The sequence below is a fragment of the Natator depressus genome, chromosome 4 (assembly GCF_965152275.1).
Source record: "Natator depressus isolate rNatDep1 chromosome 4, rNatDep2.hap1, whole genome shotgun sequence".
Classification (NCBI taxonomy): domain Eukaryota; kingdom Metazoa; phylum Chordata; order Testudines; family Cheloniidae; genus Natator; species Natator depressus.
In genome coordinates, this window is record NC_134237.1 from 68571026 (window position 1) to 68590337 (window position 19312).

A 19312-nucleotide genomic window follows, 5' to 3' on the forward strand; every position below is an offset into this window, starting at 1 on the left:
GGGAGGCAAATCTGGTGAGAAGTGGTGGTCCTTACAGACACTAGGGTGTGAGGGTCATAGGGAACCCTACACCAATTAGTTGTTTATACTGCACTGGGGCCATTGCCATAGGCTCTTTACACACGTACGTTCCCTGCCCTTCAGAGATCACAAGACCTGGAGCTGCTCCAAGCTACGGCTCCCGCATGCGCTGCTGCCCCGTGGGAAACAGCAGCTGCCCCAGCACCTACATCTCAGGTCAAACCTCCTACTGGGTAGGGCTGCTTTAGTCCCGCCCCTCTCATTGTGATACGATTGGTGTTTTCCCGAGCCGCATGTTTCGACGAGTAGTAGCTAGCGTTGTCAATCTCTCACATTCCTCCAATCACAGCCGCTCCCCGGCCCGCAGTTCCGCAGGCGCTCTTTCCCAATCTCGCTCAGCTCAGAGCGCGAGGCGGGCGGTTGAAATTCAGGGGGCTGCTGTGCCCGGCCGGGAGCGAGCTCCGTGGGAGCTGGCCGCAGGGCGGCGGCTCCAGCCCCCGGGGGAGCGGGTCTCTGCGGAGGGCGGCCCGCCGCGCCGCGCCGCCGGCTTGGCCCCGATGGAAGCCAGCCTGACCTGCGCCGTCTGCCTCGGCCTCTTTGAGGATCCGGTCACGCTGCCGCTCTGCTCGCACAACTTCTGCAAGGGCTGCGTGCTGGAGTGCCTAGCCTCCGGGGAGCCCGGCCCGCTCCCCTCGCCCCGCGCGGGCCAGGGCCTGCGCTTCTCCTGCCCGCTCTGCCGGAAACTCTGCCCGCTGCCGCGCGGCGGCTACGCGGCGCTGCCTGTCAACACCACGCTGGCGGAGGTGGTGAAGCTGTACAGGGCCGGCGGGGGCAGGGCGGGGCCGGGGCTCGGCGAGGCGGGGGCACTGAGCCCCCCGCCGGCGGTCGGAGCAACCTGCGAGAAGCACCCGGCCCGGCTGGTGCAGCTGTACTGCCGGATGTGCCGCCAGGCGGGCTGCGGACAGTGCGTGTCTGAGGGGCACCAGGGCATCTTCCACGCCGTCAACCTTCTGGACACCGTGTACCAGGAGGAGAAAGTAAGCCCCGCGCCCCCGGCCAGCCGGCTGTGCCCATTGCGGGGTGAAATAGGAACCTGCCTACCCAGCCACTGCCTCCCTTGAGGCTTAGCCCAGACCACCCAGCTGTGCAGGCCTGGTTGGCGAACACAATAAGCCGGGTTGCCTCCTGAGAACCTGTTAGAGCCAAATGGGCCGAGTGTTGTAATAAGTCAGAGCATTCCTGTGAAAGCTTTCAGGGCCAGGACGCTGCATTAACAAGTCCTGGTCTTTCCTGTTTATCCTGCATACCTAAGGCCAAGCCATGTAGTAATATGGCAGTGTCCTGACCTAATTATCACAGTGCCCTAACAAGCTGTTTCTCCCTCCACCTCCTCGTAGATAGTTTTATGATTTTAACTGAATAGACTGTAGACGGGTTCAAGATGTTGAAGCTGATAATCTTAGGCCTGCTCTAAACCTAAAACTGTGGTGGTTCTAGCTCTGTTGCTCATGGTTGTAAAAAAAATTCACACACCCCACCACCAAAAATGTAGTTAAGCCAACCTAAACCCCAGGATAGACACTGTTAGATCAACTCAGGAATTATTCTGTCAACCTACCTACAGCTCCTTGAGGGAGTAGATTAGCTATAGCAGGAGGAGGAGGAAAAACACTTCGTCATTATAGCAAGTGTCACCTGTAGACAGGCCCTTAATGTCTTGTATGTTAACCGTGTTTCCCTAAAACCAAGAATATGCTAGTCCAGCCATCCGATGTAGAGCCGCTTCTTGGCAGTCACGTTACCTATCTGCTTTTTGGCCTAACACTTTTGGATTTGGGTAGTGGATTAAGGAAAAGCAATTAAGGTGAAATAGACGGCTCCTGGGATATTTTAGCATGAAGAAGGCATGTGCCTTTTTTAATACTTTATCTGCAATGGATTTTTGCCAGAGAGTGGACATTCAACCACTTTTCCAGGCTCCATCTGAAGTACAAGCTAGGTAGTACATTATTAAGCAGTCCCTTTCTGCAAGTGCAATTAAACTGCAGCATAATGTCCCTGGTACATTGGATGGGTATGAGGCGTAGAGCACATGGCACTGTGGCTGTTCTATACTGATGTTGCAGCTTGACCAGTGGGAATGCAGGCTGGAAGTGGGGAGGGGCAAAGGCAGCTTGTCCCCTCAGCACAGGAAAAGAAGAACACACAATCTGGTCTGGAGTTTAACTATACTGGTATAGTTAAAGCAGCAAAACTTTCTAGAGTAGACAAGCCTAAAGGGGAGAGAGAAAAAATACCAAATGCAAGTTTCTTCATTGTCCTAAAGCATGAAGAGTCTTTTTATATAAGTAATGCCTTAATAGTCTAGTTAAACTCTGTGCAGTCTGTAGATATAGTATGATTAAAGAGCATAATGTAGATTTTTTTTTAATTAAAAAAAAAAAGTAGATTAAGTGGTTATAAATTTATGTCCTGCAGTTAACCTTCTTTAGCAGCCTGAAGAAACTGAGAGCAATAAATGAGAACTTGGTGAAGGAACTATCAAGTCATCCAAAAGATACTGAGGTGAGTTAGACATAATGACATCTGTAGAGAATAGTGGAGCCCTGTGTTTTTTGCAAATGTGAGAGAACACAAAATAAAATAAAAACAACCTGTAAAATAAAATGAAAAACGTACCCTGCAGCATCTGCTCCTGCTGGCCCAGCTGTGTGTGGTGGAAGCCACTGCTGCAAGGTGAGTACAGGGCAGGCTTATTCTGCAATGCTGCTCCCGGGGAAGGATCCAACCGCATCCCCACCCCTCCAATGAGAGAAGGACCTGATCCCTTCCCTCCTCCCCACTTGGGCGATGGTGAGAGAGAGAGAGAGACACCCACACCCCCCCACTCCCTGGGGAACCTGGAACTAACACCTCAAGACCTCCTTATCCAGACCAGCATCATAAGTAAGGCCATAGTGGGTCAGACCATGGTCCAGCTCTAGCCCATCTTCTGACAGTGGCCAATGTCGGGTGCCTCAGAAGGAATGAACAAATAGGCAATCACCGAGGTATCCACCCCCTATCATCCTCTCCCTGCTTCTGGCAGTCAGATGGTACGGACACCCACAGCATGAGGTTGTATCCCTGACTATCGAACATAAGAATGGCCATATTGGGTCAGACCAAAGGTCCATCTTGCCCAGTATCCTGTCTTCCAACCGTGGCAAATGCCAGGTGCCCCAGGGGGAATGAACAGACAGGTAATCATCTACTGATCCATCCCCTGTCGCCCATTCCCAGCTTCTGGCAAACAGAGGCTAGGGACGCCATCCCAGCCCATCCTGACTAATAGCCATTGATGGACCTATCCTCCATGAATTTATCTAGTTCCTTTTTGAACCCTGTTATAGTTTTGGCCTTCACAACATCCGTTGGCAGTGAGTTCCACAGATTGGCTCAGCGCTGTGTGAAGAAATCCTTCCTTTTGTTTGTTTTAAACCTGCTGCCTATTAATTTAATTTGGTGATCTCTGGTTCTTGTGTTATCTGAAGGTGTAAATAACAGTTTGGTATTCACTTTCTCTAAACCATTCATGATTTTATAGACTTACTTTGTATCCCACGTAGTCATCTCTTTCCCAAGTTGAAAAATGTCCAGGTTTTTAATCTCTCTTTGAATGGAAACTGTTCCATACCCTTAATTATTTTTGTTGCCTTTCTCCTTACCTTTTCCTATTCAAATACATCTTTTTTGAGATGGGGTAACCAGAACTGCACATTGTATTCAAGCTGTGGGCAGTTTATATAGTGGCATTATGATATTTAGTGCCGTCGTATCTATCCCTTGCTTAAAGGTTCATAATATTGTTAGGCCCCCCCCCCCTTTTTTTTTGACTGCCACTGCGTATTGAGTAGATGTTTTCAGACAACTACCCCTGATGACTTCAAGATCGCTTTCTTGAGTGGTAACATCTAATTCAGACCCCATCATTTTATATGTATCATTGGGATTATGTTTTCCAATGTGCATTACTTTGCATTTATCAACATTGAATTTCATCTGCTATTTTGTTGCCCAGTCTCCGAGTTTTGAGAGGTCCTTTTGTAGTTCTTCGCAGACTGCTTGGGACTTAACTATCTTGAGTAGTTTTGTATCATCTGCAAATTTTGCCACCTTACTGTTTACCGCTTTTTCCAGATCATTTATGCATATGTTGAAAACTGACCATTTATTCCTACCCTTTGTTTCCTATCTTTTAGCCAGTTACCAGTCCATGAGAGGACCTTCCCTCTTATCCCATGACAGCTTACTTTGCTTAAGAGCCTTTGGTGAGGGACCTTGTCAAAGGCTTTCTGAAAATCTTAAGTATACTGTATCCCCCTTGTCCACATGCTTGTTGACCCCCTCAAAGAATTCTAGTAGATTGGTGAGGCATGATTTCTATTTAACAAACACTATGTTGACACTTCCCCAACAAATTATTTTAATCTATGTGGCTGACAATTTTGTTCTTTACTATAGTTTTAACCAGTTTGCCCGGTACTGAAGTCAGGCTTATGGGCCTGTAATTGCTGGGATCACCTCTGGAGTCCTCTTTTAAAAATTGGAGTCACATTTAGCTATCCTCCAGTCATTTGGTACAGAAGCTGAGTTAAAAGATAGGTTATAGACTACAGTTAGTAGTTCTGCAATTTCACATTTGAGTTCCTTCAGAACTCTTGGGTGAATACCATCTGGTCCTGGTCACTTATTACTGTTTAGTTTATCAATTTGTTCCAAAACCACCTCTAATGACACCTCAATCTGGGACAGTTCCTCAGATTTGTCACCTAAAAAGAATGGCTTAGGTTTGGGAATCTCTCTTATATCCTCAGTCATGAAGACCGATGCAAAGAATTCATTTTGTTTCTCCGCAATGGCTTTATCGTCCTTGAGTGATCCTTTAGCATCTTGATTGTCCAGTGGCCCCACTGGTTGTTTAGCAGGCTTCCTGTTTCTGATGTATTGTTTAAAAAAAAAAATAAAAAAAAAAACGCTATTACTTAGTCTTTGGCTAGCTGGTCTTCAAATTCTTTTTTGGACTTTCTAATTATATTTTTACACTTCATTTGCCAGAGTTTATGTTCCTTTCTATTTTCCTCACTAGGATTTAACTTCCACTGTTTAAAGGATGCCTTTTTGGCTCTCACTGCTTCTTTTAGTTTGTTGTTTAGCCACAGTGGTACTTTTTTGGTTCTCTTATTATGTTTTTTAATTTGGGGGTATACATATAAATTGAGCCTCTGTTGTGGTGTCTTTAAAAAGTTTCCATACAGCTTGCAGGGATGACATAGTGTAAAGACTTACTGTTATCAGATCTTTGTGCAAAATACTTTGTTTCTAGATCTTGAACAAAGAAGCAGAGATAATTATGTTGGAATTTGAAGAAATTTTCAAAACTCTGGAAATGAGAAAAAAGGAATTGCTAGAAGATATTGAAAGTCAGAGAAGTAAGAAAGAGAAGGAATATCAAATTTGGAAGAAAATGAAGGAAACTCACAAGAAAACCATTGAGAGTTTCCTGAAGGACTGTGAAAAGCTTGTTGATGAATGTGATCCTGAGCGTTTCCTGGAGGTGATAATTTTTACATTACAATGATCTGCCATCAAGTAGTATGTACATGTAACACCCCCTGTTTGGGACATCCTTTGAGATACTTAAGGCATGGCCACACTGGAAACTTCAAAGCGCTGTCATGGGAGAGAGCACTGGGGGAGAGCTCTCCCAGCGCTCCTGGTAATCCACCTCCACAAGGGGATTAGCTTCGAGCACTGGAAGCCTATTTACACTAGCGCTTTAAAGCGCTCTGACTTGCTGCGATCAGGGGGGTGATTTTTCACACCCCTGAGACAGCAAGTTAGAGCGCTATAAAATGTAAGTGTAGCCAAGCTCTTACACATAAGGCGAATTCTGTTTAGATGTTGCCATATAATCTGCTTCCCTGAAGGTGCAATTCTGACAGGAGTCTCACTTCCCTTCAGAGTGTAGAAGAGAACCTTATTTTGATGTGGGGGAGGGTTCCCACCCCTTGTATTGCACAATCTGTTTTTAAAGCACTAATTTCTAATTCACTTGAATTTTTGTGATTGACTTATTTTATTCCTTTCCAACTCAATCAGGAACTGATTGGAAAGTTCCTAGAGACTTGGTTAAAATTCTGTGAGGCATGTACTCAGAGTAGTGGGGTGGGGCAAGTGGCTGCATTATAAAACACTATGTGACCCTCAGTGACCAAAATTTTTACGATTTTGGGAACTCTTTCTAGACTTGTCTACATGATGGGGAAATGCACTCTATGGAGTGTGATTTCCAGTGCCCACTAACTTGTTGAACATTAATTGCTTTGTATAGATGCCATTAGTGTGCTTTAACATAGTTATTTTATAGCTGTCTTCTGTTGAAGTGCCCTAGGGAGCCTTTTATGCACGCCAACAGGGTCTACATGGTCCAGTTAGCATGCTCTAGAAATCACTCCCCTGTAGAGAGTGCACTACCCTACCATGTAGAAAAAGTCCCTTAGGGCTGGTCTACACTAACAAATTAGATCAACCTAGCTATGTCACTCAGGGTATGAAAAATCCACACCCCTGAGTGCTGTAGTTAGGCTGATCTAGATCCGTGTGTAGATAGTGCTGGGTCGACAGAAGAATTCTTCTATCGACCTAGCTACCACCTCTTGGGATAGCATTTCAAGTGTAGACCGACTCTTAGTCTTGCACTAAGGAGCACAAGTCCATGGTATGGAAATCCTGCCAAAACGTTTTCAAGTACATTTTGGTCTCAAAGACAGCCATGTGGCTTTTGCCTCATGCACAGTGTCTTGGATTTGACTTTTAGGAAAGATTTCTCCTTTGGCTTCCGAACAAAATATTACAAGGTAAATAATTTTCCCAGACATGACACTCCCTGTGTGTGATTATTGCTCTTCTACTTCTGTGAGCCCTTAAAGTTCTGATTATGTCTTGATGAAATGAAGAGTTGTTTTTTAACAAGTTGAACAGATATTCTGGTAAAGTACTTTTGTTTTATTTTTAAATAACATCCTTAACTCTAATGCAGTCTTATTTTAATTACAGGTGGCATGTGGCTTGAATAAAAGGTACATACATTTCATGTGTTCTACTTTCTGTAGTTTTGCTAGTGTATAGTTGAGTAAGGTAATAAGATACAAAAAAGTTTAGTTTAATATTCATATCATGACTGTGGGGGGTTGGGAGAGGAGTGTCCAGGGCATACAGTGGATTAATTAATATGGAGAGATACACAGAACAGTTTTGAACAGTTGTAGAAGTTCAGTGAATATTTGAGATCATTACTTTCTAACATTTAATTTCAAAATTCTTCTAGAGCTGTTGGAATTAGTATATCACTTTCACAGATTTATTATTGAACAGATAAAAGTGGATCTTGAAATAATCACTTCAGATACTCTGTAAACACTGTCCTAAAAAAGCCTTAATACTGTCTTTTTGCTTTGTCCCAGAAAATAATATAAGAACATAAGAATGGCTATACTGGGTCAAACCAGTGGTACATCTACATTCTGTCTTCTGACAGTGGCTAATGGCAGATGTTTCAGAGGAAATGAACAGAATAGGGCAATTGTCAAGTTATCCATTCCCTGTCTTCCAGTCCCAGTGTCCGTCAGTCAGAGGCTTAGGGACACCTGCTGCATGGGGTTGCATCCCTGATCATCTTGGCTAATAGCCATTGATGGACCTATCCTCCATGAACTTATCTAACTCCGTTTTGAGTCCAGTTATGGCTTTTGCCTTTACAACATTCCATGGCAACCAGTTCTGCAGATTGACTGCGTTGTGTGAAGAAGTACTTCCTTTTGTTTGTTTTAAACCTGCAACCTATTAATTTCATTGGGTAACCCCAGATTCTTGTGTTTTGAGAAGGGGTGAATAACACTTAGTTATTCGCTTTTTCTACACCATTCATGATTTTATAGACCTCTATCATATCCTCCCTGAGTCATCTCTTTTTCCAAGATGAAAATAGTCTGTCTTTTTAATCTCGCCTCCTGTGGAAGCTATTCCATACCCTTGATTGTTTTTGTAGCCCTTCTCTGTAACTTTTCCATTTCAAGTATCTTTTTTTGAGATGGGGTGACTAGAACTGCACACAGTATTCAAGGTGTGGGCGAATCATGGATTTATGTATTGGCATTATGATATTTATGGTCTTATCTATCCCTTAATGGTTCCTAACATTGTTAGCATTTTTCTTTCTTTGACCGCAACTGCACATTGTACAGATGTTGTCAGAGAACTATCCACAGTGACTCCAAGATCTTTCTTGAGTGGTAATAGCTAATTTAGACCCCATTATTCTGTATGAGTAGTTGGGATTATGTTTGCCAATGTGCACTACTTCGCGTTTATCAACACAGAATTTCATTTGCCATTTTGTTGCCCAGCCACACAGTTTTGTGACATACCTTTGTAACCCTTGGCAGTCTGCTTTGGACTTAACTGTCTTGAGTAATTTTGTATCCTCTGCAAACTTTTCCCCCTCACTGTTCATCCCTTTTTCCAGATCACTTATGAATATGTTGAACAGCGCTGATCCCAGTGCTGATCCCTGGGGAACACAGCTATTTACCTCTCCATTCTGAAAACTGACCTTTGAATATTTTAATCTCTTTCTGACTTAAGTTTGTGCTTTAGTTTGTCAGATGCTATGCTGCTGTGCGACTGTAAAAATCTAGTTTTTGTGGGAGTATTAAAGAAGGTTTCAGGAATTATGCTTATAGGTCCTGCTAACATAATTAGATAAAATAGCTTCTTTATGTATGAAATGTTACTGAGACACTATAAATCCGGTGATTTAAATTTTATATTAAATTGAATATAATGAATTTACTGTATGTTGAACTGTATATTAATCTTGTAATTTTCTCTGAGAAACGAAATGCTCCAATTCAGGAGCATCATGTTTTCAAAACTAATTTTTGGATACTTTAATGAATTAGAATCAAGAATGTTTGAGCATATACAGATTTGTTCAGTCAGCTCTAATATGATTAATGGAATTAAATTTCTTATTCAAACTTTCTATGAAAAGCTTGCAGGGTGTTTTTTGTTGTTGTTGAAGTAATGGAGTACAGTACCTTCTCTTGCTATTTTAAACGTTTGCTGTGGGATGCACAAAATGCCATATTTGGCTTTCTTATGGTTTTGTACTTTCATGTCTATACTTAATTAGGCAAAGCCTTTTAAAAAAAAAAATTACAGTAAGTGAGAACAGAACTTTAAAATTCTCTTTCACAGAATGAGGAATGACCTCTGGGGGAAAAAGGTGTAATTTGGGTTCAGACACAGTGGACTAACAGTACTTTATCTCTTATTACTGAAGAATATATTTGGCAACAGTATTTCAGCCACATCTCTTATATTTTCATAGTGTATGTATTAACCTTTTTCTGCTTGACTAGTTAATTATTTCAAAAACAGGTACAGGAGAGGTGCAGAATTCTGGATAAATAAATAAATAAAACTTGTAGTTTCTTCCAATTCTCCTATTGTGTATTTAAAATTTCTCAATGGAATGATTTGCCTCCTTGCTGATTGGTGGTTTGACAAAATTAATTGTTCTGAACAATTACCGTAAGAAGAATGTGCTTTGATGGTTATTGCCGCTTACTTGTTTAAATTTCATTATGCTGGATTATGGGCCTTTAAATGTAGGGCAAACTAAACAAATGCTTAAATAACAATATCAGTTCTTCAATTCCCCTCCCCCACACACACAGACACCTTTTGCTTCCTCCCACCTCCCCCAAAAAACCTTTCTCACTGAAACTTCTTTTGCTATCTGTACAGCTAGAAGGGGTTAATCCTTTTAGACCATGACATACAGCTTCTCTGGCAGACAGAAATCCCTTTTGGCTATTTTGATCACAGAATTTTTTCCAACAGATTCTCAAGTGGTCTTTTCTAAGAAAGGAAATTAGAAAATTCTAAATAGAGGAAGATCAATCTCTTCAGATATTTTTCTGCCATCTACTGACTTCCTTTTTTAATGTAATTATTTTTATTAAGTAGGTATAACTTTTTTCTGTTTTGAGCCCAGCAAAACACAAATAATTGTCTAAAAGATTTTTTTCACTTCTTTTCCAGAATGAAGACTCAGCTTGACCTGATGCACATAGCATCTAGCTATGAAAAAGCACCAGAGTCTACCCAAAAGCAAATGGACATCAAATCTGTGGTTAATGAAATCTTGGCCTTGCAGCTGACTTCAGTTGATTCATTCATTGTTAAAGGTAGAAAAAAGATACATGTATTTTGAACACAGTGCACAGTTCATTATTTTTAACACATATATGTTGAAAATAAATCTGTTATCCTACCACAATAAACTTTATATTAAAGCAATACTCAGTTTGCAAAATGGAAAGTGTTTTAGCTGCCCTGGTTTCATAACTTGGTAAGTTACATCTGATGAGTCAAGTGTTCTTTGTATTATTGTATTTTAAAAAAAAAAAATACATCAGTCTTATTTTTATTCCTCTTTTCGAACAGAACTTTCTTCTGGAGGAAATGAAGGTTTAACTGGAAAGTGTGTGTATAAAAATAGTGCAAAACAATGGAAAGATCAGAAAAACATACACAGCACATATTATGTAAGTTCTTGTTTACAAGAGTTACTACAGGTTTTTTGTTTGTTTTGTTTTTGTTCTTTTAATGGTTAAGTATGTTCTTTTGGCTTTGTAAAATCCAAAATGGGCAATGTCTGATGCAACTTTTTTCAGCCTGTAGTGGGACATGAGGAAACTTTGACTGACGGTAGTAAGATCTGTACTCGCTTAATGTCAATATCAGAAATGTCAGCATTTCAAAACATGAGTCATGAGGTAAGAATGCATTTTGGTGTAAGTATTGCTCAACTACTAATAGTGTCTGGATAAACAAGTTACTGTTTCATATTGTGACAGTCTTTTACTTCGGGCTCCCCCACCCCCCTTTTTTTTTATTCATTATGCTTAGGGCTCTACCAAATTCACAGTCCATTATGGTCAATTTCATCGTCATAAGATTTGAAAATTGGTAAATTTCACACTTTCAGATGTTTAAACCTGAAATTTCATGGTGGTGTAACTGGGGGTCCTGACCCAAAGGAGGATTGTGTGTTGGGGGGAGGGGCACAAACCTGTTTGTAATGTGGGGGTCATGAGATTGCCACCCTCACTTCTGTGAAAAGTGCAGAGCTTCCTGCAACAGCAGGAGGTTCCCGGGGGCTCCCCACTCCTACTGCGCACATGCACACAGCAGTTGTGCAGGGGATGGACAGGTCCTCTCCCTGCCCAGCCAAAGCTAGGAGCCACCTTTGCTGGGGTGCTCCCAACAGCACAAGGAAGATTGGACCCAACTCTACAAGTCTCCTCCAGCTGCAGGAACCTCTGGGGCTGCTGCCCAGTCCCATAGCGTCCTGCAGCAGAGGGAGGCACCCAGAGGTGGGTCTGATGGTTTTTCTCTCTCTCTCCTCCTCCTCCTCTCCCTCCACCCCCCATCCCCCAAACAGCAGTGCAGGGGACAGACAAGTCCTGTCCCTGCCCAACTGGAGCTAGAAGCCCCCTTTTCTGGGACGCTCCTAGAAGCAAGGGGACATTCGATTTCACGGGAAAGGGCTTATTTCACAGTCCATGATGCCCTAATTATACTAAACTGATACTCTTGAGGGTCAGTCACCTACTTTTAGTTCAGGCTACTGCACACTAACTTTTTTCTTAAATGAAATGTAGAACTACAACCTAGTTGCTTTTATAGAAAAATGTCTCACTGTTGTGGATTGTTAAAAGTGCAAGTGGATTATTTTTAAACTTATTTGAGAAGTTCACATTTTTTTGGCCACACTTCAAGTCCAAGTAGTCCATACTTAAAGATAAGGTAAGGCCCAGTTTCAGTGGGAAAGATACTGTGATCAAACCGAAGTATGAATGAGTGCCACATCTTTTCCTGAGAAGTAGTTAGTATGTGTTGATATTGGGCCTATGCTTTTGTGTGCATTTAAAGTGATAACTCATGCTCAAATTTTTAAACACTTAGTAGATTGTATGTCGCAATGATGGGTTATATGTGTCCCCTAGTATTCCAAATCCCAGTTTCTTTTGACTGCAGTCAGTGAAGGAGTATCTGAGTTGCTGTGTCAAGCTTTATCAGCTGCACTGAATCATGCCTATCTAGCTTCTTCCTCTAGCAGAAACTGTCTTAAAGATCTTCCCTCCGTAGTCATTTGATAGCTGTTTTGGCCTTCCATAACCATTGCCTCTCCAGTTCCATATTCTTGAGTGTTAGAGGCATTTGAGTATTGTAGACATAAAATGAATCTTTTGCCTTGTTACCATAGATAACCACTTTGACTACTGTGTATCTTAATGTGACTAAGAAATTCAGAGAAATTCATTGGCCCTGGATAAAAGTACTGCATTGGATTTAGGTTTTCATTATTCTCAGATGAGAATATTCTCTTGCATCTTAAACAATTTTTGCTAAAATCAGAATTGATCAGTTTTTTAACTTGAAGTTATAAAGATATTACTTCTGTGTAGTCTCATTCTTTGATACTTATGTCACTGAAGTATTTGGATTTTGGTTTTGTTTAAGTCACTTAAATATTTTACTTTTTAAAAGTAATAGATTTCTTCTAATCCGAACAGTTTGTATATTTTTTTCTGTTGCCTTTTAAGTGTCCAGCAAAATATTCTAAGTAATTTAAAGTAGTCTTAGAACATATAAGCACAACAAATTAATAGTTTGCCTTCACATAATATTTAAAGAACTTGTAACTCTGATGGCTTACTACTTTTCCTTGTACTAAATAATTTGGTGATTTTTCTATAATTGTAGGAGGTACGTTATAATTATTATATGGATCATCGGAAATCAGATCCGTTGAAGATGCAGACTTCACCTGCAAATACAAAGCATACATTTGTGATAACTGATTCTTTGAAGGATACATTCTCAGCAGTTCCTCTTCTGTCCTCACCTCCCAAAGTGAAAGATGCACAGAGAATAAAAACACAAAAATTACGAAAAGGAAGTTTTAGTAACTCTAGTTTTTCCAGTTCCAGTAGTTACAGATTCAGCTTTCCACCTGTGAACTGGAATTTCTCTGAATTGAACAGTGACTTGAACTTATTTAATGGAACAAGATCTCCGGAAGTAAGCAAACTAACCTCCACATCAGAAAATTCCAATGGCTTGGTAATAAAAAACAAAGTAAAAATGGAAGAGTCATCACCGGTTCCCATTTCTGCAAAAACACTAGCAAGTCCTAGCACTTCACCTGGCTTACCAGCATCAGCAATAAAACCTGTTCCTGTTTCAAAACCAAACTTTTTAGGTGCTCCTACTCAGAGCCTTTCTGTTCCACCTTTTATCCCCAATTCGGGTAATGACTCATCATTACCCAATTTAAATAAGGCAGCAGCTACATTTTTCTTCAAAAAAGAGAAGAATAATTCGGTTTTCCCCACTTTTTATGTGGAAAGATGTGATACTCAAGATAAAATTGGCAATCAACATGGAAATTATACGATGTTTAACTCTTCAGCTTTAACTGAGGCTAAAGCTTCTGCTGCCTTTACAAGTCCTAAACTAGGATCATCAGAAAGTGGAAAGCCAGTTTTTTCATTTACCTTTAGCAATTCGGAAAGAGATTGTTTTACAGTATCCAAACTCAGCAATTCATTGAAGATGTCACCATTTTCAAGCCTATCTGAGAAGCCAGCTGAACAAAGTACAGTATTTCAAACCAGAAAAGAGAACGTTTCTGTAAGCAAAGACGTAAAATATAACTGGCTAAAATCTCCTACAGTAGTCCCACAGGAGCAGAGTGCCAGTACCCCTGATTCCACTGCTACTGTAGCCTGCACTACATCTAGTAGTGACACTGGGAAGAAAGATGTTTCCAAGAGCCAGCCTGTCCCCTGTAGTAATATATTTTCCTTCTCATCCAATAATTGTATTCTGGAATGTAAATCTTCACCTGTAACCTCATTTGAAGGTTCTGTCAAAAGTACTTCCAACTCACTACCCTCCTCCTCGATGCTGTTTTTATCGAAGAGTGAAATTGAAAAAATGAAAATAGAATCAATTGACAAAGTACATCCAGTTGTAGAAAAATCTACACCTTCAATATGTGCAGTAGCCATATCTGAACTTACAAGTCCAAAGTGTACCAATTCCTTTTTTTCTTTTGACCTATCTATGAAGACTGAAACTGAAGACACGCTTGCTCAACAGAATTCTTTGTGTGGTCCAGCTATAGTCAACTCTCTGTTTTCAACAGGCTTTCCTAGTAAAGAAAGCAATGTATTTTCCACTCATCCTAGTGTTGCATCAATTAAACCTCATATAGATGTGAAAGTTGAAGATAATGTAAATATTGCTGAAACCTATAAGTCACACCAAGATTTAGAAGAGATTTCTAGGAAGCAAGATGAACTTGACACTCTGCAGTTACAGAATGCAGCTTGTCTTAGTCCAGTGACATGTGGTGGTACATTTTTAGGAGGCTCGGCACATGCAGTAGGTAAAGAACATGAAACACTAAATCATTCAGACTCTGATACAGAAGAGCTAAGTCAAGCATCAATGTCTAGTGACTGTAGCAATGCATCAGAATATTTTTTGGTGGCAGAAGACAAAATAACAGTTAGTGAAAAACCAGGTACATGCACCATAGAGAACGAAATTGAAGAGAATTCCCTTCAAGGTAAATAATATTCAGATATCTGTTTAGATATGCTGGAACTAGGTAAACGTTTGTACTGAAATACATAACCAGTTTAAAAAGAGAGAACTCTCTCCTCCCTCCGAGCTCGTTTTGTGTCTTGCAATGAATCTTAAATGGGGTTTATCTGTAATAGGAACAACTATCATAATCAAGTAGAATTCATAATAAAGTAGGGTTACTATGTTTGTGGTACAAACTGACAAAACAATATCAACCTCCAAAATGTCTTCCATTGTTAGAATTTAGGGTTAAACATGGTTTCTATGCCCTTATGAAGGGTGAAGCTAGAACTCTAGTTTCTTGCCTCTACACCAGTTACCCCAAAATTTGGACCTAAATCACTCCAATACTGGCCTGCCTGTAACCATAAACCAATTGTTAATTTGTTCTGTCCAAATGGGTAATAACGAGGTGGCTCGCCCTAGAGGAAATGCCAGGGTTTTACCAGGAGGGTTGTCTCTGGACTGCAGAGGACTCACCAGAGCCAGCTAATTCTGATAACTCATGGGAGGACATGGATACAGCCTTCCGCTCAAAGGATTGACGTACAAGCAGCAATTCTTCGTAAACAAAGTGTCATTTATTTAAAGGAAAATAAGCAGTTACAATACATTAAATAAAGCAAGGAAGAATACACTAACCTGTTAAGGCATCCTAAACCGCTGTTAAATCTCAATTAGAAATCATACATTAAAGTGGCAAAATAAAATAAGACCGCACAAAACACACAGCATACATAGACCATATAGCAGTTATTATGTAATATTCAGGGTACATAGAGACCCCTTGTACACATGCATAAAGCCCCAATACAGTTAGTAAACAGCATATATGTACAGGGAAGCATTACAATGTTACACGTTAAAACACATGGAGACCTCCAATTCATATGTATGAAGCCTACATGTAACATTACAGTATAATCCTGAATTTGATACAATATAGCACACAAGGCTTCTATATATAGGCATAAGAGAACATCACAGTATTACATGCCTTTGCTGTTCTTCAGTCTTCTCTGTTCTTATTCATCTGGCTACACACACACCCACCACCACCACCCCGGCTGTCAGCCTTATATTCGGTTTCCGGTCTTCTCTGACTGGTTGCTTTCTCAAATTCAGAAATTAGCATAGATCCTCCCTGCCTAATTATACCAGTTCAGCCAATCAGCTTCATCTGTCACTCAAGCTGGTTGATCCTCCTCCTGAGACTTCCTTGCTATTATCATAGATCTTCCTCCTAGCCGCATCTTTTAGTTCTCTTTAAATATGCTTACTCATTCCCATCGAACTTTTATTTAACCCTTATCTCCTCTCAGTCAAATCTGCTTCCATTTTGAGGTTTCTGATAGGAAATCACTGTGGCTGCCATTTTGGATTTTTAGCTCTAAACTATTATTACTTACCTAAAGCCTTAATTCTAAAATTAGCTACTGTTTTATGCAAGCTAAAGCGTTATGATACTGTCACCACTGTTGGTAGGTTAATTTGGAGAAGTGATTTTTTAAGATGTTTTAAACCCCACTCTAGCTGCTTTTCTGCATGTCTCTGCTGTAGGCTGCTACACAGGATCAGAGCAGCTTAATGAAAACCTTTTTATATTAGCAGTAGAGATATGGAATGATCTTTTGCTGCATCTTGACTGTGTTATCCATGCCATTTTATTCCAATAATAGAGAGAATATTTTAGATTTCTTCAATGCTTTTTAAATAAAACCTCTGAATTAATATTCAGAATCAGTTCTTACTATTGGTATATATTGGTGGAGAATATTGCTTACACTTTATGAAATACAATCCTAAATCAATAGTAACACAGTCATTTTGAGTGAGTTGGTGATAGTGAATCTTTGCATGATGGGCAGAAACTTCCGTCTAAAGAGGAAATCAAGTGTTGTGGAAAACATTCTAAAACAGAAAAACCTACATAAATTAAAGGTCGATATGACAGCAAAAATTTTAACAATGACTATGCTGCATTAAATCGCCCACTGAGGAAGGACTAATCAGGTGAATTTTCAGATTGTGAAATATGACACATACTAGAGATCAAAAAATCAGTCCAGTTACATTTGATGATTATCGTTCGATATACTGCCACCTCTAAAAGAATATTACTACTCTCTTATAACTATGGCAAAATAGTATGAGGCTTAACAGCCCTTCCAAAATCATATTAACTATGATAATTATGGATATTCTTGATATCCCTATACATGGCCAAATACCTTTTTTTTAATCTTGTCAAATTCTTGGCCTCAACCATTTCTTGTGGCAAAGTCCATCACCAAATTATTGTGTGAAAAAGTATTTCCTTTTATCAGGTTTTAATTGGCCACCTTTTCAGTTTCATTTAATCTCTCCTTGTGTTTTGAGATGGGGAGTATAGAATTTCCTGATTGATCTATCTTTGCTATACCATTTATTCTTTTACATATTTATCACATGCCGTCTATTAATCTTTATAAAATAAAATCCCAGTCTTTTCTGTCTCATGAGTTTTTCCTACACCCTGGATTATTCTTGTCATCCTTCTCCGAACCCACTCTAATTCTGCAATATCTTTTTTTGAGATGGTGTGACCATTATTACACCCCATCTGTTGGCCTTGTTTGTGGAAAGCTACAGACTGAAGTTGCCATAGGATAAGAGCTGATCATAGAGCTAAAGAACTGAGAGCATAGATGGACTGGTTCATGTATATATGGAAGGTGCTGGCTGAGGCCCCTATTTTGTACAGGGCTCTTCTAATCATAGAAATGGCCATGTCACTAAAACTTCATATAACTGTACCCTATATGATTTATAGACCTAAATGTTTACTGTGTAGATCAACATATTTTATAGCAGAAACATTCTGAAGAGTTAATACTGACATTCAAAAAATTAAATATGTATTGTATGTTTCTTTTCACAGGACAGGAAATTAAGTCTACGTCCATACAGAACAGTTGGTCAGAAATGTAAACGAATTTTCTAGAAACATTGGTCTTGGGCAAATCTCTTTCAGTTTACAGTAACGTATTTATCATAGTCTGTTGAATCTATCCTGTATGTATATGCATCTCCAGATATTTAGATTAGTGAAATGTGCCTTTTACTCTCTGAAAAGGTACATTCTAAAACCAGCAACCAGCTAAAATAGGGCTAGAATAAAGTATGCCTTTTAATAAAAACAAACATATAGATTTGAAAGGCTGTTCTTTCTAACCTTGAGCGATATATTGAATATAATCAAGTGCTGCAAGTTATTTTCTATAATAGTTCTTTTCTATAATAGTTCAAAGACAAGAAGGTGGTGTCTTTGCATGAAATGTTTATACTTATAAAATTTTAGACACTAAACAGGATATCTAAACAAATCTGTCTTATCAGAATACATAGTTAATGGCTGAAGTGATGATATTTCTTCTTGAGTTCTAATCTTCTGATCAATTTCTCCAGGTTCAGTTATTGATCTTTACTGACCTCTATGGAGGAAGCAAATATTGAATGCATTATTAAAGGCAAAATTTTAGTTACAGTAGTTGTCACTAATTAAGTAACAACTTTTGACATTCTCCTCTATATAAAATGGTACCAAAACTCTTCCCAATAGGTATATTTAGTATCTTCTGTACCACTACTGTTTTCATCCAAGTTTTATGCTGAATTAGATCCAACAAAGAAGTGACTTTTGTAATAAAGTCTTCAGTACCACTTGACGTGGTTTTTCTGTGGCATAGAGTTCTTGGCTCATCCATCATCCAGGCTATACATGATACTAATATAATGTTGTTCTCATTGACTTCATCAATAATTAGAATAACACTTGCAGCTGATGCTGTTAAGAGGTTGGGATTCAGAATTGTTCTTAACTACTAATGTTATGCTTAACTTGTACACAGTGTATAGGAAAGAACACTGGAAATCATTTTCTAGCTAATCTTTATAGCATGGATTTATTTGCTTATCTGTTAGCACCAGTGTCAAGTGCTTAGTATATCACCACCTAATATATTAAAATATTTAAAACCAACGGTAGTAACTTGTTCCAGTCTGTTTTTGTCTTGTAATTTAATTACACTCAAGTGATTTGATTATTTGAGTTTGTAACTTTTTAACAGTAGCATGCTATTTCTCATTTAGTTTATAGTTTACATGTAAGCCAATGTGTATGGGTCCCCATTAATGAAACCAGAGACTTTTTGTATGTGAAGATAGTTCTGGAAATTAGAATTTTATTTTTTGCCATTGCATTAGTGCTAGTGGAAGCTAAAGTAGACATTTAGTAGACAGCATGTGCACTTCTAAACTGAAATAATCCTGAGTTGCAAAGCATCTTTTAACAAACTGCATCTGAGACCCAGAAGGGAGCCTAATCCTTGTGAATGGCTCCTGAAAGTATATGGTTAGGTAGAGGCTGAAGCAGTCCTAAATGTGCTTGGAACAGTGTTTGAGCCATGACCATAGGTTTTTCCCTTGTAAGTCTTCTGAGTGTGAGATACAGGTAGACAATGAAGCTGAATTATTGGGG

At 39.8% G+C, this 19312-nt stretch overlaps 1 protein-coding gene across 1 annotated transcript; it reads left to right on the forward strand.

Annotated features, from left to right (window-relative positions):
- The first annotated feature begins 578 nt into the window (after window positions 1–578).
- On the forward strand, window positions 579–18807 carry LOC141985873 (uncharacterized). Its single transcript, XM_074950061.1, has 9 exons — window positions 579–1058; window positions 2500–2586; window positions 5387–5617; window positions 7120–7142; window positions 10171–10316; window positions 10576–10676; window positions 10806–10907; window positions 12901–14773; window positions 17714–18807. Exons 1-9 carry the CDS (start codon window positions 579–581, stop codon window positions 17761–17763), a joined length of 3093 nt encoding a protein of 1030 aa, XP_074806162.1. The 3' UTR covers window positions 17764–18807.
- The last annotated feature ends 505 nt before the right edge of the window (window positions 18808–19312 follow it).